This window comes from Homarus americanus, unplaced genomic scaffold (assembly GCF_018991925.1).
Source record: "Homarus americanus isolate GMGI-L3 unplaced genomic scaffold, GMGI_Hamer_2.0 scaffold42643, whole genome shotgun sequence".
In the NCBI taxonomy this organism is placed as follows: Eukaryota; Metazoa; Arthropoda; class Malacostraca; order Decapoda; family Nephropidae; genus Homarus; species Homarus americanus.
In genome coordinates this window covers 2,559,452-2,582,330 of record NW_024747582.1, presented here as the reverse complement: position 1 = coordinate 2,582,330, position 22,879 = coordinate 2,559,452, and the positions used below count along the sequence as shown (strand labels likewise).

Sequence of the window (22,879 nt, the reverse complement as noted above, 5' to 3'; positions counted from 1 at the left end):
CAACGCCAGGCACTGTTGATTGCCGTGGCGAAGAGACGGGCATTGACTCGGGAGTACAGAGCGAACTTAAGGAAGAATTTTTTTCACTTCCACCCGTGTGTGTGTGTGTGTGTGTGTTGTATGGTCAATTACTATGTATATATATCTATGTATATGTATAGACTGTGTATGTATATTAGGATGGTCACTAAGATATGTTCTCTCTCATTCTTTACAGCAATACAAAAATGGGTCGAGTACTGCTGAGTGTGTTCCTGGTGACCTGTAAGTACCACACACACACACACACACACACACACACACACACACACACACACACACACACACACACACACACACACTATGTCTATTTAACATCTCTCTCTCTCTCTCTCTCTCTCTCTCTCTCTCTCTCTCTCTCTCTCTCTCTCTCTCTCTCTCTCTCTCTCTCTCTCTTCTTTATCTCTGTCTCTCTCACACACAATATCTATTTATCTTAACATGTCTAACGCCCCTACCACCTATTTTGTCGACAATGACTGTAGGAATGTCTAAATCAGTAAGTATACCTCGTCTAAAACATGTCTAACTCCAATTTTTATCGACAATAGCTCTATGAATGTCTTAAACCACGTAACCTTGTCTAAAATATGTCTAACTTCCCAACTCTAATTTTTGTCGGCAGTGGCTGCATAAATGTCTAAAACCATGTAATCTTGTCTAAAATATGTCTAACTTCCATTTTTATCGACAATAGCTATATAAATGTCTAAAACCACGTAACCTTGTCTAAAATATGTCTAACTTCCATTTTTATCGACAATAGCTATATAAATGTCTAAAACCACGTAACCTTGTCTAAAATATGTCTAACTTCCATTTTTATCGACAATAGCTATATAAATGTCTAAAACCACGTAATCTTGTCTAAAATATGTCTAACTTCCTCCCTTCTCATCGACAGTGTGTTCCTGGGCATGTGTTGGGGCCCCTCAGATCGGCAAACCACGCGCAAGGCAAATCCCTGTCGAAACCTTCGTCGACCCACGTCCAGAAGGCAACGAACTACTCTTGGATGCGCAGATCGGCCAACTCTTGCGCAGCGCACCTTCAGGGGCTAAACTGATTCTCACTAAGCCCCAGTTGCCACCTATTATACAGAGGTTGGCTGATAACGCTACTCTGATTCGCCCTAATATTGTGGATACTTTCCGTTGTGAAGGACGCGTGAGTAGAGATGGTGTTTTTTCCCTCGTTTCCTAGTTTTTTCCCTTTTTCCTAGGTTTTTCCTTCTTTCCTAGTTTTTTCCCTTCATTACTAGGTATTTCCTTCTTTCCTAAGTTTATTCTGACTCCCTTCCTTCCTCCCTTCTTTTCCCCCTTCTTCCTTCCCTCCCTCCTCCTTCCTTTCTCCCTATCATCTCTTCCTCCCTTCTTTCCCCTTCCTCCTTCCCTTCACCTTCCTCCCTCCCTCCTTCTCCCGAATTGTCATATTTAAGTAGAGTTTCCTTCTTGTTTACAGTTTTACAAATCTAATTTACGCTCGTCATGTAAACACAGAGTCTCTCCACACACACACACACACACACACACACACTACACCACGTCAGGTCCTCATAACACCATCTGTGAGGGAGTTACTACACCACGTGAGGGCCCCTCATAACACCATCTGTGAGGTTACTACACGCCAGGTCCCTCATAACACCATCTGGGGAACTACTACCGTGAGTTCCTCCTAACACCATCTGGGAGGGAGTTACTACACTACAGTTTGCTGTTCAACACCTACATTAATCTGTATGTTCACTATATGTTCCTTTCTCCTAATGAAGGCTTTGTTAAACCACCAAAGTATGTAATAAGTCATTTATGTCCAATGGATATTTTCAGCCTTCGTGCTACCAGAACTTTCAATAAACCGTTAATTATTATTATTATTCATATAAAGGTCCACATCCCCCGTCCCCACATCTGTCCCAACCCACATCTCACCAACCACCTAGCACTAACACCCACCCACTACACCCACAACCAATAACCACCCTAACCACCCCCACAACTAACCACCACCCCACCTACCATACCTACCAACCAACCTAACCACCCCACCCCACCTACCACACCTAACCACCCACCCCACCTACCATACCTAACCACCCACCCCACCTACCACTACCTAACCACCCACCCCACCTACATACCTAACCACCCACCCCACCTACCTCCTAACCACCCACCCCACCTACCACACCTAACCACCCACACCTACCAACCTAACCACCCACCCCCACCTACCATACCTAACCACCCACCCCCCTACCATACCTAACCACCCACCACCTACCACACCTAACCACCCACCCCCACCTACCATACCTAACCACCCACCCCACCTACCATACCTAACCACCCACCCCACCTACCATACCTAACCACCCACCCCCACCTACCACACCTAACCACCCACCCCCACCTACCATACCCCTAACCACCCACCTCTCACACACAGAGCTACAGCTCACTACGCTGATCAAGACAACGAGTGCCAGATCTTCCACGTATGTCTTCCTCTACATCAGCTCTACCCCAACAATTTCACCAGTGAATATACCTATCAGTTCAGCTTCATCTGTCCTGAGTACACTATCTTCACCCAGGTAAGAGAGAGAGAGAGAGAGAGAGAGAGAGACCCCCTACAGCACGACCCACCACTAACGACCACCACCACTGTTACCTCCCCTACAGGATGCGATGGTATGTGCCTGGGCCAATGAAGCGTTGCCTTGTGAATACGCCCACGACCTCTACTGGATGAACCTTAACTTCTTTAGAGAAGTCCCCGCTAAGGACGGCTTCGGTGTACGCTATGCTGAAGTGAACGAACCACTCCCTCAGACCCCTATCATTTAGACCCCTCTCAGATATTAGCCCCCTCCCCCCATTGATCCTTACATTTCATCAGCCCCTAATTGCTAATCTGAGTCTTGACCAGAATGAGCTTTAACAACCACCACAGGAGAGTAAAAGCCCCCCTTCCCCCTAGTCTCTTTCGTAGTGTGGTAGTTAGTCCCCCTTTTCCCAGTTAGGTAGCCCCCATGAACCACTGCAGCCCCCTACTGTCGTGAGCCTGGTAGTCAGTCACTAGTATAGCCCCAAATAGCTCTTTTTCCCTAGTGGTCAGGTAGCCCTAAGTTGCCCTGCACAAAAACCCCACAATAATCCCTCGTAGTCTAATAGCCCCTACTACTAGATAGAAGAAAAAATACTAGGAGTTTCTCAAGTAACTTGGTAAGTAATTTCCAAGTAAGAGTAAAAAACAAGATATAAGTTTATTAAGTAGTGACATTTTAGGCTCGTATTCTCTCCCGGGTTAAATGATAATGTTTTAGGCTCGTGATGTCTTTTGTTTACAAGTGAAAAATAATTATCCTCATAATATTTGTTTCAAGGCTTTCCAATATATGTAAATGATTTTATCTTAATTTAAAATCATATATGGAATAATATTTACAATTTAGAATGTTTTTAATCACCCATAAATGATAAAAAATAGAATATTAATCAAATTCTGGCGAGCAATCATAGAAAACTGTGATTAGTGACAAGGACTCGGGGGTAACTATGTTAAAACGCTTATGTTATGGGCATTGAATTGAGACTTTACACTAATTCCTCCGTTATGACTATATAACAGGTGGTTGTTGTCATGGCGAGGCAAGTTTGGGCATTGGCATTATGACTTTTCTAAACAATTAATTTTTTGGCATTATTCTTTTTGCTTAGTAATAATAATAATCGAAGAAAAATTTGCATGTATTAAAAAATGATTCTGAAAATTTGCATGTAATCAGTTCTACGTTGTTGGACCTATTCCTGTATTCTGTATGACCCTGTAACTGTATGACCCTTTAACTGTATGAGCTTGTATACTGTATGAGATTAATAACTATATACTGTATGAAATTAACTGTATACTGTATGAGACTGTATTTCCACTGTAGAACTGTTATGAGACTATTTTTATGTGCTCTGTATACTATGTAATAAACTTGTACCATTACTGTAACCTACTGTAATGTGTATGACTTTATAAAGGTATACTGTATAAACCTGTATCGCCACTGTAACGCTAAATGCTGAAGGAGAATATGTTGTACCTTGTTGCTAACTGAGATACTAACACACGTGTCAACCAATACAAAAGATGAATACATTTTGGTGTTTTAATGTTGTTTTATCATGTTTGTTGGATGTCTGTCTGTTTGTCTTTCTATCTATCTATCTCTCTCTCTCTCCTTCACACACACACACACACACACACACACACACACTCTCTCTCTCTCTCTCTCTCTCTCTCTCATCCACACAATAATAATAATAATAGGAAGCCCCTGGAAGTCGAGGATGGCCGACCCAAGGGCCACTTAGACGGTAATTTGTTTAAGGTGTAGAAACTGTCGCCAACACAACAACTACACCCTAAGTTAACAACGAAGCTGCATGACCAGTGTTTCAGGTGTAAGAAACTGTCATAAACACAACAACCACACCCTGAGTTAACAGGCCATGACCCAGTGTTTAAGGTGTAGAAGCTGTCGTCAACACAACAACTACACCCTGAGTTAACGAGCTGCATGACCCAGTGTTTAAGGTGTAGAAGCTGTCGTCAACACAACAACTACACCCTGAGTAAACGAGCTGCATGACCCAGTGTTTAAGGTGTTGAAGCTGTCGTCAACACAACAACCACACCCTAAGTAAACGAGCTGCATGACCCAGTGTTTAAGGTGTAGAAGCTGTCGCCAACACAACAACTACACCCTGAGTTAACGAGCTGCATGACCCAGTGTCAAGGAATAGTCCGAGAAGACCGGACAACTCGCCAACTGCACTGGCTAATCATTACCCCAGAGACGATCCACAAATCGATAAACATCGGGTTCCCAGTACTGCTGGGTAGAGAGGCCAATGGCGTAAAAACTTGCCCATAGTTTCACCCTGCCCGGGGGATCGAACCCAGGTCCTCGCCTGCCACCCGAGCCTGCTGATCATTAAACACACACACACACTCTCACCCAAAATACACAGCAAAGGGCAGATTACAGGGTGCCCCCGAGGGGGCTAGTTTATTGGACACCCCCTTACATCCTGTGCAAGGTGAAGCGCAGAAGCGTTTACAGCGCCCATCTGGGAAGCATGCAGAGTTCATGCTTGCCTTTATGACTAATGCATTACGGGCGTAAAAGCCTGAAGGGTCATGGTTTTTGTCAGCAAGTTAAATCCACTCCCTAATTTAACCATTTCTTGTGACCTTTGACCCCTGAGCATGACCATAAACTCCATATCTAGCAACTATTTTAGGATGAATTACCAGAAGGAGTTTTCCTGACCAATTTTAACACACACGTAAATATACTGTACCTCAAACCTATTACCTATTTTGGTCTCTTAATTTCGTGAACTTTGACCTTAATTTTGACCAATTTCCTATAATTGGTTTAATTAAAGGGAGTATTGTTTATTTGTTATTGTTGAAACAAATTGGATCACCTGAAAGAATCTCCCAGGTAGTTTATTTCACCTAACCTAAACCAAACTTCACCTGACCTAACCTAACCTGACCTGACCTGACCTAACCTAACACTAACTTAACACAAACCTAACCTAACCAACCCAAAGACACGAAAGCCATATTGTAAACAACCAATCACGTGAAATATATTACTTAAACAACTAATCACGTGAAATATTACTTAAACAACCAATCACGTGAAATATATTACTTAAACAACCAATCACGTGAAATATATTACTTAAACAACCAATCACGTGAAATATATTACTTAAACAACCAATCACGTGAAATATATTACTTAACCTAACTTAACCACAATCTGGGCCATTTTCAACCAATTAAAATGTCTTATTAAATAGTTTTGGTCATTTAAAAACTTAAATATATACAGTACAGTACTTTATATGCGAGTTACCTGGACAATATGTACTAAATATGTGAGTTACTTGGGCAATATGTGAGTTACTTGGACAATATGTACTAAATATGTGAGTTACTTGGACAATATGTACTAAATATGTGAGTTACTTGGACAATATGTACTAAATATGTGAGTTACTTGGACAATATGTACTAAATATGTGAGTTACTTGGACAATATGTACTAAATATGTGTTACCTGGACAATATGTACTAAATATGTGACTTACCTGGACAATATGTGACTTACCTGTCCATATGTACTTAAAAGGTGGTTAAATAAACTTACAATCTTCTTAAGTAAATATTTCTACTAAAGTCCTTAATTAATGTTGAAATCTTACTTATAACTTAACAAAAAATATAAGTAGAAGAAAATATATCACTTAAATTTACTTATAAATAAATAAATACGAAGTAAATAGGAATTTCAAGTTGAAATTCTATGTATACTTTACCAGCACTTAGAAGAAATTACTTATATGGGTATATCTTTAATTTTATATCCATTACTTACTTACTAAAACACACACACACACACACACACACACACACACTGAGCATTTAATTCATTACTCACCAGAGAAACAGCTGACCCACGAAACTCTTCAATCGTCCATCTCTCGTCAACTGTATAGGGAGGATGGCCGTCAATCTCTACTCTGAAAGTATACAGTAGATGGGTGAGGGTGTATACATGGATGAGGGTGTATACATGGGTGAGGGTATATACATGGGTGAGGGTGTATACATGGGTGAGGGTGTATACATGGATGAGGGTGTATACATGGGTGAGGGTGTATACATGGGTGAGGGTGTATACATGGGTGAGGGTGTATACATGGATGAGGGTGTATACATGGGTGAGGGTGTATACATGGGTGAGGGTGTATACATGGGTGAGGAATGTATGCATGGGTGAGGTGTGGCATGTGTGTGTGTGTGTGTGTGTGTGTGTGTCCTAAGCAACAATAAATTCAGCGTTCTATCATGTCAAGAATGTGTACACGAGTAGATATATTTTGCCCGCCCGCCCGCCACACACACACACACACACACACACACGGAAGACAAAGACACAGACGCCCCCTCGATGGTATTGGTGACCCTGACCTGCCCTGGTGACCCTGACCTGCCCTGGTGACCCTGACCTGCCCTGGTGACCCTGACCTGCCCTGGTGACCCTGACCTGCCCTGGTGACCCTGATCAAATATAATCTAATCTAACCGAACCTAACCTGACTTAACTTAACCTGACCAAACATAATCTAATCTAACCGAATCTAACCTGACCTAACTTAACCAAACCTAACCTGACCTAATTTAACCTAATCTAACCTAACCTAAAGAATAAGACACCCTAGTTTACTCCATCTTGAGATTAACCCAACCTAACCTAACCTAATCTAACCGAATCTAACCTGACCTAATCTAACCTAACCTAAAGAATAAGACACCCTAGTTTACTCCATCTTGAGATTAACCCAACCTAACCTAACCTAATCTAACCAAATCTAACCTGACCTAACCTAACCCAACCTAACCTAACCTGACCTAACTTAACCTAACCTAATCTTCCTTAAACCTAACCTAACCTAACCTACGAGCCCCAGGTATTTAATCATCAGGTAAAATAACCTCTGGGGTGTCTATTTTTCAGGTGATCAAGTTCGTCGAGTACAAAGCTCTATGAGGATATTATAGAGCCATTAAACCTTGCGGTAGTGAACGATAGAGGAAGTACAACCACAAACAATAACAACCGCAATAACAACCGCAATAACAGCCGCAATAACAACCGCAATAACAACCGCAATAACAACCGCAATAACAACCGCAATAACAACCACAATAACAGCATCGTGCAGCCCCAGAATTATAATCGTAAAGGGGGGAATAGAAAAGCGACGTCTGCTGTTCTTGTCTGCTGCTTCATGTCTGCTACTGCTGTTGCCGCCACCACCACCACCGCCACAAGTTCATATATAAAAGAAGCATTCGGCAACACCTCCCACTAGAGCAACGTTGGAGTCACCTCGGTCCCTTCTGCGCACCACCGCCCACCACTGCGCACCGTCTTACACCACACACTGCGCCCACGTACACCACCCCCCCCTACCTCCCTCACCTCTACGCCCACATATCCCCCCCCACCTCCCTTACATCTCCATCTGTGACGTCACTGTATCTTACCACCTCTCCTGTGACATCACTATATCTTACCACCTCTCCTGTGACATCACTATACCTTACCACCTCTCCTGTGACGTCACTATATCTTACCACCTCTCCTGTGACATCACTATACCTTACCACCTCTCCTGTGACATCACTATATCTTACCACCTCTCCTGTGACGTCACTATATCTTACCACCTCTCCTGTGACATCACTATATCTTACCACCTCTCCTGTGACATCACTATATCTTACCACCTCTCCTGTTGCCTCTCGTGGTCTCTTCAGCTCGACTTCCAAAGGTGCGTAAGTTGTTGTTGTTGTTGTTGTTGTTGTTGTTGTTGTTGAGCCGGTTTAAGGAAAGGAAGAAAACCGGTTCTTGGTTGAGGTTCTGTATGTGGTAATGACGGCATATTTTGTGTTGTGGGGGGTGGTTACTGATGGAAAATCTGCAGTGAAATGGTGATAGTGAAGTGCTGACAACAGTGATATTGATAACAAGTGCTGATAACTGTGATATAACAACTGCTAACAACTGTGAAATGATGACAAGTGCTGACAACTGTGAAATAACAAGTGCTGACAACTGTGAAATAACAAGTGCTGACAACTGTGAAATGATAACAACTGCTGACAAATTTGAAATGATAACAAGTGCTGACAACTGTGAAATGATAAAGTGCTGACAACAGTAAAACGGTAACAAGTGCTGACAACAGTGCAACAGTAACAAAGGTTAGACAAACAACAGGACAAAGCACAAACAGGTTCAGTGTGTGTCAACCGGTGTTGCTTGGCATTTCCTCCAACGTAAAAAAAAAAATATAATCCACCTCACTCCAGTATATTTACCCCTTCCTCCTCTCTTACCCCTTCCTCTTCTCTTACCCCTTCCTCTTCTCTTACCCCTTCCTCCTCTCTCTACCCCTTCCTCTTCTCTCCCTTCCTCCTTCTTAACCCTTCCTCTTCTCTCCCTTCCTCCTCTCTACCCTCCTTCTTCTCTTTCCTTTCTTTCTTTCTTACCCTTCCTCCTTCTTACCCCTTCCTCTTCTCTTACCCCTTCCTCCTCTCTACCCCTCCCCTCTTTCTACCTTCCTCTTCTCTTCCCTTCCTCCTCTCTCCCCTTCCTCTTCTTACCCCTTCCTCCTCTCTTCCCTTTCCTCTTCTCTTACCCCTTCCTCCTCTCTTACCCTTCCTCCTCTCTACCCCTTCCTCCTCTCTTACCCCTTCCTCCTCTCTTACCCCTTCCTCTTCTCTTATCCTTTCTCTTACCTTCTCCTCTCTCTTCCCTCCTCCCTTCCTCTTCTTACCCTTCCTCTTCTCTTACCTTCCCTTTCTCTTCTCCCTTCCTCCTTCTTACTTCCTCTTCTCTACTCCCTTCCTCCTCTCTTACCCCTTTCCTCTTCTCTTACCCCTTCCTCTTCTCTTACCCCTTCCTTTTCTCTTACCCCTTCCTCCTCTCTTACCTCTTCCTCTTCTACCCTTCCTCCTCTCTTACCCCTTCTTCCTCTCTACTCCCTTCCTCCTCTCTTACCCTTCCTCCTCTCTACCCCTTCCTCCTCTTACCCCTTCCTCCTCTCTTACCTTCCTCCTTCTCTTACTTTCCTCCTTCTACCCCTTCCTCTCTTCTTATCCTTCCTCCTCTCTACCCCTCCCTTTCTCTTCCTTCCTCCTCTCTTACCCTTCCTTCTTCTCTTTCACTCTTCCTCCTCTTACTCCCTTCCTCTTCTCTTACCCCTTTCCTCCTTCTCTACCCCTTCCTCCTCTCTTACCCTTCCTCCCTTCTCTTCCTTCCTCCTCTCTTACCCCTTCCTCTCTCTCTTACCCCTTCCTCCTTCTCTTACCCCTTCCTCCTCTTCTTACCCCTTCTCCTTCTCTTACCCCTTCCTCCTCTCTTACCCTTCCTCCTCTCTTACCCCTTCCTCCTCTCTACCCCTTCCTCCTTCTTTACCCCTTCTTCCTCTTCTCTTACTTCTTCCTCTTTCTTACTCCCTTCCTCTCTTACCCCTTCCTCCTCTCCCTTCCTCCTTCTTACTTCCTTCCTCTTCTCTTCCCCTTCCTCTTCTTCTCCTTCCTCTTCTACCCCTTCCTCCTCTCTTACCTTCCTCCCTTCTACCCCTTCCTCCTCTTACCTCTTCCTCCTCCTCTTACCCCTTCCTCTCTTCTTACCCTTCCTCCTTACTCCCTTCCTCTTCTCTTACCCCTTCCTCCTCTCTTCCCCTCCCTTCTTCTTACCCCTTCCTCCTCTCTTTCCTTCTTTCTTCTTACCCCTTCCTTCTCTCTTACCCCTTCCTCCTCTCTTACCTCCCTTTTCCTCCTTCTTACCCCTTCCCTTCTTCTCTTACCCTTCCTCCTCTCTTACTCCTTCCTCCTCTCTTACCCCCTTTCCTCTTCTTACCCTTCCTCCTCTCTTACCTTCCTCCTTCTTACCCCTTCCTCCTCTCTTACCCCTTCCTCCTCTCTTACCCCTTCCTCCTCTCTTACTTCCTCCTCTCTTACCCCTTCCTCCTCTCTACCCCTTCCTCCTCTCTCCCTCCTCTTACCCTCCTCTTCTTACCCTCCTCTTCTACCCCTTCTCCCTCTTCTTACCCCTCCTCCTCTCTTACCCTTCCTCTTTCTTCTACCCCTTCCTTCTTCTCTTACCCCTTCCTCCTACCCTCTTCCTCCTTCTTACCCCTTCCTCTTCTCTTACCCTTCCTCCTCTCTTACCCCTTCCTCCTCTTCACCCCTTCCTCCTCTCTTACCCTTTCCTCCTCTCTTACCTTCCTCCTCTTACCCCTTCCTCCTCTTACCCCTTTCCTCTTCTTACCCCTTCCTCCTTCTTACCCCTTCCTCCTCTCTTCCTTTCCTCTTACCCCTTCCTCCTCTCTTACCCCTTCCTCCTCTCTACCCTTCCTCTTCTCTTACCCCTTCCTCCTCTCTTACCCCTTCCTCTTCTTACCCCTTCTCCTCCTCCTCTCTTACCCCTTCCTCTTTCTCCCCTCCTCTTCTCTCTCCCTTCTCTTCTCCTCTTCTCTTACCCCTTCCTCCCTCTACTCCCTCCTCTCTACCCCTTCCTCCTCTCTACCCTCCCTCTCTTCTCCTCTTCTCTTACCCTCCTTCTCTCTTTCTTACTCCCTCTTTCCTCTCTTCTACCCTCTTCCTCCTCTCTACCCTTCCTCCTCTACCCCTTCCTCCTCTTACCCCTTCCTCCTCTCTTACCTCCCTCTTCTCTTCCCTTCCTCCTCTCTTACCCTCCTCCTTCTCTTACCCCTTCCTCCTCTCTCTTACCCTCCCTCTTCTCTTACCCCTTCCTCCTCTCTTACCTCCCCTCTTCTCTTACCCCTCCCCTCTTCTCTTACCCCTCCTTCTCTTACCCCTTCCTCTTCTCTTACCCCTTCCTCCTCTCACCCCTTCCTCCTCTCTTACCCCTTCCTCCTCTCTTACCCTTCCCTCTTCTCTTACCCCTTCCTCCTCTCTTACCCTTCCTCCTCTCTTACCCCTTCTCCTCTTACCTTCCTCCTCTCTTACCCCCTCTTCTCTTACCCCTCCTCTTCTCTTACCCCTTCCTCCTCTCCCTCTTCTCTTACCCTTCCTTCTCTCTTACCCCTCCCTCTTCTCTTACCCCTCCCTCTTCTCTTACCCTCTCCTCTCTTACCCCTTCCTCCTCTCTTACCCCTTCCTCCTCTCTTCCTCCTTCCTCCTCTCTTACCCCTTCCTCCTCTCCTTCCTCCTCTCTTACCCCTTCCTTCTCTACCCTCCCTCTTCTCTACCCCTCCCTCTTCTCTTACCCTTCCTCCTCTCTTCCTCTTCTCTTCCTTCCTCCTCTCTTACCTTGTCATTTCCCCCCCCTCCCCACCCATGCCCTAGCACGCGTCTTTCACCAATAAATCTGGAGTCACTAGAGAACAACATCTTCCCGCCGCCGCCATGACTAGAATAATAATGTCAACAATCTCTGTATTTTCTTTGTTGTGGTCACGGTTTTATTTTATTTTTTTGTCTTTTAACGTATTTTTATTTTCTCACGGCGTCATTCAGGAGTAGAACTCAAAGTGAACGTCTCTGACCATTCCGCTATCCGGGATTACGCACCGTAAGGTCGAGATAATTATCTTTAGAAAAATAAAGATAATTTTAACGAGCTGGTAACTGTGTGTTGGAGCATGTCACAGTTGCCAGTTAGTGTGATTTATGTGAACTCATTTTATAAAATTCTTCTCTTCCTGTATAAGAATTTCATATATGTTTGTCTATATATTTTCTAACAGTATTTACAATTTTAAAACCACGAGGAACAGTTCAGACAATTTGTTTTTCTTTAAAGCTCAGTTGACTAATATGGATATTTGGCAATGGTTCAGGCGTTGGCTGTCAGGCTGCTCTATCGGGGTAACTAAAAAGAAACTCTTAAGTAAATAAGATCAAATTTGTAAGTAACATTGCTAAGTAGGAATATTTAACACCTTCGTTAACCTAAGGATGAATTTTAGTGTTGTATAAGTTAGATGTACTTTCTTAAGATAATAGTAGGTACAATAGAATTAAATATAAATTGCATATGTTTATAAATATCTCGTTAAGTAGATTTTATAAGATACCCCACACAGACCAGATTTTCAAATTTCCTTTATTTTATTCCACATCACAACCCAAATGGCCCCCAAATCATGTCTACCATAAATAAACTACTCGATTATATCATTAACAGAAAAACATCACTGGTTGTCTGAGATGATGGCGGTCATGATTGATTTGGAGACGAAAAAGACGATAAGGTTACATAATGCATATACGTCTGTCTGTCTGTCTCTCCCTGGGTCATGTCGGTCCGTCCTCTCTTCTCTCCCTTCCTTCCTCCCTGTCTGTCTCTCACCCCCCTGTCCCCCCCTCTGTCTATATCTTCCTCCTTACCTGTGTATTTCTTCCTTCTTGTCTCCCTCTCGTTCCTCTTCCCTGTCTCTATCTCTCCTTTCTCTCCGTCTCTACCTCTCCTTCCCTCCCCTTCCTCTCTACCTCTCCCTTCTCTCCCTCTCTCTACCTCTCCTTCCTTCCCCCCTCTACCTCTCCTTCCCTCCCTCTCTCTACCTCTCCTCCCCTCCCTCTCTCTACCTCTCCTTCCACTCATTTATCATTCGAGATGTACCGTTAATATTAGTGTGGCGCCGTACCGTTAAGGCGCCGTACCGTTGGTCCTGTACCGCGGTGGTGTTCACGTAGGGGCGTTGTACCGTTAACTCATCGCCGTGTCCCTATATAGTGATGCTGTACCGCTATTAAACAGGTTTTAACTATATACCGTTAGATAGAATGAGATCACCTTTATCCTGCCTCGCTCCTCACTACCACAACTACTACCATAACTATTACTACTATTACTACTACTACCACTATCCTATTACTACTACTACTAACAGTAATAATATTCATAAAATTACGTTATATCGGAATTTCTTAATAAATAAATCTAAACTTACTCGAATAAATAAAAAAACAACTTCCCTGAATAATTAAATCTTGAAAAATTAATTAAATCTGATTACCGTTAATAATTACAACACCAACTCGGGAACAACACAGCTGGTCTTGACATTATTAAACGCTTCTAAAACATATTTCTCACAATAATACACTCTTATTAATGGTGTCTATAGCATCCTGAGTTACTTATTGTCTCTATTTATCATTATGGAAGGAAATTATTGGCTAAAACTTACGTGAAATTGAAAAAAATGAAGGTTTGATTTGACCCCCCCGTCTGTTGGAAATTTGGGCGGCAATTCCTAGTAAAAAGAAAACCAAATTACTTAAGGGGATACCACTCCAGATTGAGTTTCGGTGTTAAACTTTATTATATTTCCCTCTAAAGCACATTTTAGAATGTTAATTGATGTAAAGGTGGTATAAATTTGTATTTATAATTTTAAAGTTATAGATTGATAGCCAAATTCTACTCATAATACGAAAACTTTGAAACAATTCAAAAGACAAGGTGTTGCTGCTAGACGTGGTAGTGGTGTAAACTTATTCAACTTTATGATCTAATTGTTGTTACTTTTCAATTATAGTCAAATTATACGCTAAGATTATTTCTAGTTTGTAAGGCTAATGTTCCTACAATTGTAACGTTTTGTTTTCAGTGTTCCAATGTATTTATATAAATCAGTTTAGTAAAGTAACAGCCTCTGTGATGATTACCAAAATAATTCATTTTTGTTCGGGGTATATTTTGATAAATTATACTTGATGGGACAAAATTGTACCCAAAAAAATCCCGGTTACTATTTTTTTTCTTATATTGGCAGGACCTCAGGATCTCCCATCACTATATTTAACAAGACATAATAATAATGGATGTACTGGGGGAAAAACACGTAAGTTAAGATATAAACACCTGAGCCTCGCCCAGAGAAGGCCGCTTATATTGCCAGTCAACTTTTTGTGTCCAACAGGGAATGAAAGCAAAACACTATCAGTATTTTTTTCTAGGGTAAAAGTATTATTTTTCCTTGAGTGGTGAGGCAGACAAGAGGATAAATTAAGTACAAAAAGAAGCCCTGTTTTGTGTTTTTTGTTCAATGTTGTCACCATGGATCCATTTAACTCGGATAAAAGAATTGACCACAAGATAGCATTTCCACACACTAGACAATTAGGATATGGTTAGATCAGTTGAAATGTTCCCTCTGGAATGCCCATGGATTCACGTGAAGATTAGGCACCCTAGCTTATTTCACCTGATGATTGAACACCATAATGCTAACCTAACCTAACGTAAACCCTCCAGGTAGCGTTAGTGTTTGATCATCAGGTGATATAAGCTGGGGTACCTAATCTTCACATAATTCTCGCAATGTCCTGAAATATATTATCTTATTTCCAAGGTTAAAACACGCTGGGACAAAACGTATTTAAACTAGAGATCCAGGGGTCAAAATCTCCTCCTCCAGCTTTCAACACAACTAGACAAACAAGCGTTCCAGATGTATCTTGAATCTATCGGTAAATTGTCTTCTAAACCTGGACAATAAAACAACTTGACACTCAGTGAAGGCCGTGAAATTACCAGCAAATGACATTAGTTTCTTTTGCCCGTCAACCTGTTTGGTGAGACGGCGGCTGCAAGTCACTCACTCAAGACAGACGGCGGCGGCTAGGCTTTAACGAAATAACTAGGCTGTACTGTTCTTACACACATACCACTACTGATAACGAATACTGAACCGAATCATTTAACAATCTATGCTGTACTACATAACCTGGGTACAAATTCCTGCGAGCATTAAAATAAAAACTTTAAAATTACAGACTAATAAACCAAATATTTCCAAAGATTTTAAATGGCTTCAAATGCAGTTTAATGTTGGTGATAATCTGGATGTTATTGTTATATTTTTTTCGTAATTGTTATATCTTAATTTACGAAAGACAAATTATTAATGGAACCTGGCGGGGGATTTAACCTCAAGTGGGGTATAAATTATATTGGAATTTTTGCCACGTTTAGGGAATTTTCCTGGTATTGTGGTGTTGTGGGGAGACATTACAGCTCACCTGAAGATTAGCCCCACCTTAAGTAACCACCTGAAGAATAGCCCCCCCACCTAAAGTGACCACCTGAAGAATAGTCCCACCCAAAGTGACCACCTGAAGAATAGCCCCACCCACCTAAAGTGACCACCTGAAGAATAGCCCCACCCAAATTGCCCACCTAAAGATTAACCCCTGACCTTAATAATAAGATCCCAAATTATTTTTTCCCATCATTCTGTGTAAAGTTATCGCGGGGTGAAGGACAACCAGCTCTAATGACAGTCTTATAAACGAGGAAGAATATTGACCAGTGTGTGAAATAATATGACAAATCTAGTGTTTTATTTAGTTCAGCTTGAAATTGATATATGAGTGAAGGAATTAACTTGATGTGTGGCCATGTTACGTCTGAACTGTGTGAGTGAGTATGTGTCAAATGTTAACAAGATTAGATCCTCCTTTAACGAGTAAGTATGTTAAGTGTGACAATATTAGGAACTACTTCAAGTGTGTAAGCGTGTTCAAGTGCATCGTGTTGGGAAATCGAGTGTGTGTGTGTGTGTGAGCTGGAGTGATGTATAGATAACCGATCTATTTAGAGACGACGTTGAAAGTTGATTGGATGCAAGACGCCAGAGGACACAAACACATCCAACAAACACCAGATATTTTGACCGGCAGCTGATAATTTGCTGATAATTTTCTCCTACTTTATTGCTCACTACTGACGTCATGTACCCGTTCCCCCCCCCCCCTCTCTCTCTCAGTACCTTGTGTTTAAGCCCCAGCTCTTTTAATCTTTTAGCCCTTACTTTTAACTCCCTCAGCCCTTGATTCATACCCCCTAGCCCTCGTTTCTGACTCACACCCTCCCAGCCCTTAGCCCTGATTCAGACCCCTAACGCCACAGTTCTTATTTCTAAATCCAAATTACCCAGCTCTCGCCCCTTAACTGCCCAGGTGAGGCGAGGTGAGGGCTGGGACAAGCTCAGAATACCTCAGGGGTTAGTGACCCAGGCTGGTTCTTCTCCACACCCACCCCCTCTTCACCTCCTCCCCCCGTTTCTTCTTCTTCCTCCTCCTCCTCTTGTTTCTCTTCTTCCTCCTCCTCCTCCTGTTTCTCCTCTTCCTCCATTACTCTTCTTGATAATGCCTAATCAATGAATTCAACCGCATGACTTTTAATTGCAGGTTAATAAACAAAACACCTAACCTGTTCACTAGCTGTCCACAGATAGATGTTGAGTATAATTGACATATACGTTTACGGTTGGTTCAGTGCGTATGTAAACAATGCAGGTGTAATGTACCTAGACAATGCAGGTGTAATGTACCTAGACAATGCAGGTGTAATGTACCTAGACAATGCATGTGTATAATGTACCTAGACAATGCAGGTATATAATGTACCTAGACAATGCAGGTATATAATGTACCTAGACAGTGCAGGTATACAATGCACCTAGACAGATGGTTAAAAGTCAAATTTACCTAAGAATTATTGTCTCTTAATTACAGGTAAAGAACACCTGACTATACCAATACCTGGCCACTCATCGCCATGTGTTGTATTACAGTCACATCTAACAGAACTAATATGTGACTACACTAACTCCCCCCCTCCCCTCAACCCTCCCTCACCCCCTTCCCCTCCCTCCCCTCAACCCTCCCCTCAACCCCTTCCCCTCTCCCCCCTTCCTCACTCACCCCCTTCCCCTCCCCCCCAACCCGGACCTGGACCACTGTATATATTTTTTGTGCTCAGTCAGTTATACTGTATCTGGTTAAGGGAGGTAGGGGTATGGGAGGGTGGGCAGGGTAGGGTGGGGGTAGGGAAGGGTAGGGTAGAGTAGGGTAGGGTAGGGTAGGGTAGGGTAGGGTAGGTTAACTTAGGTTGGGTTTACTGGTCATCGTCTAAGTTGGCAATACTGTAATCCAGGTTATATTAAACTGTATTATACTGTAATCCAGGTTATATTATATTGTATTATACTGTAATCCAGAGTACAGTAATGTGTATTAACCCATTTCATCTTTATTTCAGGGTCACAATGTTACGGCTGATGCTGATAGCAGGTGAGTTCCTTATTTACACTATTTATTAATGACATCACCTGAAAATTAACCCACCTAGCTTATTTCACCTGAGGATTAGCCCCCCCACCCCACCCCATAATGCTACCTGGGGGCTTTGGTTGGGTTTGGTTGGGTGAGTTTGGTTGGTTAATCTTCAGGTGAAATAAGCTTGGGGCTACTCTTCAGGTGATGTAATTAAAGAACAAAATTGAATCAGACAGACAGACAGAGGAAGTCTATGTAGAGTGCGTGTACATACTGTATTTGTTGTCTAAGTCCTTTCCTCTAACTTTCTACACTCGAGAGAAAGTATAAGTAGAGTATTAGTTAAAAGAAAGTAAAATAAAATATCATCAACTCTCTCCTCCTCTCACTTTCAACATTACTTCTCTCTTTCTCACTCACTCACTCTCTCTCACTCACTCACTGACTCCTCCATTGCCAAAACCAGTTCCATCTCTTTATCAAAACATGAATGATAACAGAGGGACCAGTTAGTCAATATCCTCTGTGTCTTGAGGTTTATTTGCATATTTCTTCGTCCCTCACAAACATGACTGACAAATAAAGATAAGAAAATTGATAATTAATTTTCCTCACTGTCGAATTCACAAACACCTAAGTCGTTATATTTACTTGTGGCAGCCATTGTGTTATTTTTTATGCCATTTTATCTGTCATAGTCGTGTCATAGCTTCAATATACACACCATTAATTGTTGTCATATTCTGGCATATGTATTAAGGTACACAATGACGTGATATAGATTAGATTCTAATTGGTTCTTTTGTCTTAGCTGAATGTAACTCGAATTTTTATTGGTTGTCATGCCCTAAGTAACCCAAATTGGATTTTTATTGGTTCTTAGGGTGAATTTTTTCCCAGTGAATATAAGTTACATTACACTTAAATACAGTACAATGTAACTTCTCAGTACACCTTCATTTGAGTACAATTTAACGAATATTTACATCTGAGTACATTATAATTATCAAGTACAGTACATTTCCTCCAGAGTACAGTGTAACAAGTACAGATGCACCTTCACACATCATAATTCATTGCCTGATTACACTTGTGTCATCCCTAATATTACCTTACGGCAGAATTCTCAGCAGATCATGGGTTAAATTCCTCTTAATTAAAGATTTAATCACCTGAGAAGTCATTACCTCGACTGACTTTCATTTATGAGATGGTAATTACACATCCTAAATGGCATCCTAATTACACTGAGACTCTTCCTGGTCTAGTTACTGTGACTTGTTTTATTATATATTCTGGGTAGTTTATATATTTAACAATCTATCTCTAAGGTTAGGTTAGGTTTGGTTAAGACAGGAAGGATAGATTGGGTTGCGTTAGATTAGGTTGGATTTGGTTAGGTTAAGTTAGGTTAGGTTAAGAGTAATTAAATACAGACTGCAGTTGAGTCAAAATTGATTTACTCCCGCAGATAAGAAAGTCATTTACTCTGAACAGCGTGGGTGGCCCCTGTACACACCCACAAGACTCCAGCTTAGTTTAGACTGAGTTAGATTAAGTTATTTCTCAGTTAGATCAAGTAATGTAGTGGATGAGTGGATAAAGTACTTGCCATCCGTCCTAATGGTCGTTGGTTCACTCCCAGGGCGCCCTCAGCTGTTAATGGGTACCTAACTTTACAATTGGGGAAGTGAAGGTGGTTAAGTGCAGTGCTGGCCACACTATCTGTGTATACTGAAGGTTCGATATACAATGCACTGTACCACCCTGCCCCTAATGGCCTATCAACCACATAGAACCCAATTTGATAGTTAGATTATGAAAAATTATATCCTTAAACTGATTCAACTAGTCACCCTCGTCCTGACCAGCATGTGTGGCGGCCGGCGTGTGGTCCGCGGCTCTCCAGGTCCCCCGGGAATCCAAACTCCTGTACACCAAGACCATCGCCGCCTCCATCATCAGCAGCGCCCCACCCGGAGCTAGACTCATCGGGACTCGAGGCGACCTTCCTCCACTCATCGAGAGACTCATCCACAACGCCACACGGATTAGATATAATATTGTTGACACTTTTCGCTGTAATGGCAGGGTGAGTCTAACTACCCATGGACACCTTAGTTTATTTCACCCAAGGATTAACCAACCTAACACTAACCTAACCCCCAGGGAGCATTAGGATGGTTAATCTTTAAATGAAATCAGCTCAGGTGTTTTATCTCCAGGTGATCCATTTTATCTTAGGGGTACAGCAGTCATCATGCTATCTGATCTACTGGACCACAATATCATTCCTGGTAATATATTTCTCCCAAAACTTCATAATAAGTGACTGTTGTACCTCACTGTACTTGCCACCTTAACTGATACACAATTTCTGAAGTATTTTTATCACCATATCACTTCTTATTAACTGTACACATCAGGTGGAACTGTAATCACAAGCACCCAACACTGACACCTGCCTCCTCTCCCCCCCCCCCACCAGGTATATGGTTATTATGCCGACCAGGATAACGACTGCCAGATCTTCCACATCTGTGTCCCGATGCAGCAATTATTCCCCGATCTGTACGATGCCGAGGACATCTATCAGTTCTCCTTCATATGTCCAGCGTACACCATCTTCACACAGGTAACGGCATCGCTTACACTCAGTTTTGTATTTCTCTCCAGCGAAACCAGAAGAAATTTTAGGTTCGCCTCCTGCCTCTCCATCTTTAAATTTCCTACCTGTCTTTCCATCCCTAAATTGTGTCATTATGTACTAGAGACTTCACTTATATTTGGCAAAAAATGTTTATATTACTTTAAATAGTCCCAGCTAACCCAGGCAAGCATAGAAAATGGTCAAGAAACAATGCTGATGATGATAATAATGATGATGATGGCGATGAAGATGATGATGAAGATTGTGTTGATGATGACGGTGATTTATAAATAGGCACAATTACGTCATAATCTCCGCAATACGTCACTTTATGTGTGTCCCATTGTATTCCTCAGGACGCCATGGTGTGTGCGTGGGTGGACTCTGCATTCCCTTGTTCAGAGGCTCACCACTTATACGACCGCAACAACAACTTCTTCGTCGTACCTGCAGAGGAAGTCTACAGAGAGGCCCCAGTATCTACAACTACTACTACTACTACTACTACAACTGCATCCACTACAACAACTTCTACTAGAAAGCCCGTGTCTCGACCATTTTGGACATACTTCCGTTCGACATTAGCATCGTCACCCAAGCCTACGACACAGTTCACCCCCACAGTCAATCAGCCAATCACACCACAGATAGAACTACTACCACCCCCATCAACGCTACCCCCGGAGACGACCCCACAAGAGCCATCAACTACACTACTTCCATAACCAAGGAAAAAAGTCCCTTACATGTCTCTTTCTGTCACTTCAAATCCTTGTCTTAAAGTCTCCATCTCTTCCTTTATCAGCTTCCTACTTTTAACACAAGATGGCAGGTTAGCTTGGAGTCCCTTCGTTCGTTCATCCATTAACCTGTAAACAACAACGCTAATGTAAATAAAGCCACGAAAGGTTTTGATTGGGTTAGATATGGCAACCTGGTGGCTATGTTTGTAACTTAAACCCGATGAAAGGTTGGGACAATGACAGAGAATTTCTATTGTTCTTCTTGTACCTCTCGTCATGTAGACTCATTGATTCATTATATTTGTACGGTCACTCAAAAAACTCTATACAAAATTGTGTTGAAAAAATATAACAACACTGAAGGATTTTGACAACACTATAGAGACAACAGGAGTCACAGTGTTCGTTCTGAAATTCATCGATCACCTCAACCCCACAAGTAGAGACATTTAGAGTGACTGTACCTTAATACTGTAACCATTTTGTGGGAAAGACATTTAGTTATGTACTTACAGTGGGCATTATTACTCTTAAGTACTGTAATTCTGACTCTTAGGGCATTAATCCAGCATTATGTATTATACTGTATATGTTGGATAATTTGAAGGCATTATAGCATTAAGTACTTTACCACGAAGAGTATCATTAAAATGTTATATTAGTTAGTGCAGTTAGTAAATTGATCAGTGTTTGCTAACTATCCCCTAATACTGTGTTATATAAGTTGTTGTGTCAGCGGAGACAACTTAACACAGCTTACCATGGTTGTGGTTGGTGCAGCATTTACAATAATTTAATAATGATATAATAGCACATTAACTACCAGTGATGTTGTGTTGGCAGCAGTACCAACACTTAAGAGATTGGTGTAAATAACTCATTAATTCTGTTGTTGTTGTCAGTAGTACCAACACCTCAACACTGGTCTAAATAACTCAATAATTCTGTTGTGTTGTCAGTCGTACCAACACTTAGAGATTGGTGTAAATAACTCATTAATTCTGTTGTTGTTGTGTTGGCAGTAGTACCTACACCTCAACACTGGGTTAAACAGCTCACTAACTATGGGTGTACAGTAGCAACAACTTCTACACCTGTAATCAATAATAGTTTTAGTCTGTACCTGATAACACTGATGCTAGTGAACCTGATACTATCTGTGTGTCTATACTAACCTCTGTGTTAATATCGTGCCAAAAATAAACAATCACGTCAAAACAGATCAACGATTCATCAATTTCTGACTAAAAAACACAGAACATTTTATGAGGTGCTACAAACAAGAAGTAAATAAGTGATAAACATTAAATAAATAAATAAAAGTAAAAACGTAATAGATAAATAAATAAAAGTAAAAGGTAATTAAAGTTTAGAGGAAAGTTTGATGATTATAAAGAAACAAAACCACATCCCAAGTTGGGTTTGTCTCCTGTCCTGGTCTTATCCACAGCACCTCATAACTAAATCATAATACAGTCAAACCTCTATTTAACGGACTATACGGAGCTGAAAGTCCATTATATCGAGGGTCTGTTAGATGTGAGACCCCCATCTAAAGAACTATATAGTGATAAAAGTCCATTATATCGAGGGTCAGTAAGATGTGAAAACCCCATCTAAAGAACTGTATGGAGAGAGAAATTCATTATAGGGAGGTTTAGCTGTTACAATTACTATATTATATACAGTTAAAAGTCCTATCGCCTCTGCTACTGCCCCATGAACCCCGGGATTCGGACTCATGAACCCGAAGCAGTAA

General features: G+C 42.3%; 1 protein-coding gene and 1 long non-coding RNA gene across 2 annotated transcripts; both read left to right on the top strand.

Moving 5' to 3' along the window:
* Positions 1 to 212: 212 nt before the first annotated feature.
* On the top strand, positions 213 to 4,194 carry LOC121879752. Its single transcript, XR_006091409.1, has 4 exons — positions 213 to 264; positions 944 to 1,206; positions 2,491 to 2,638; positions 2,727 to 4,194. It is a non-coding gene; the product is annotated as an uncharacterized LOC121879752 (long non-coding RNA).
* A 3,782-nt stretch (positions 4,195 to 7,976) lies between these two features.
* On the top strand, positions 7,977 to 22,342 carry LOC121879746. The gene is made up of 5 exons (XM_042386513.1): positions 7,977 to 8,456; positions 17,711 to 17,742; positions 19,599 to 19,819; positions 20,216 to 20,362; positions 20,734 to 22,342. The coding sequence occupies exons 2-5, from the start codon at positions 17,718 to 17,720 to the stop codon at positions 21,100 to 21,102; spliced, it is 762 nt and encodes a 253-aa protein (XP_042242447.1). The 5' UTR covers positions 7,977 to 8,456; positions 17,711 to 17,717; the 3' UTR covers positions 21,103 to 22,342.
* The last annotated feature ends 537 nt before the right edge of the window (positions 22,343 to 22,879 follow it).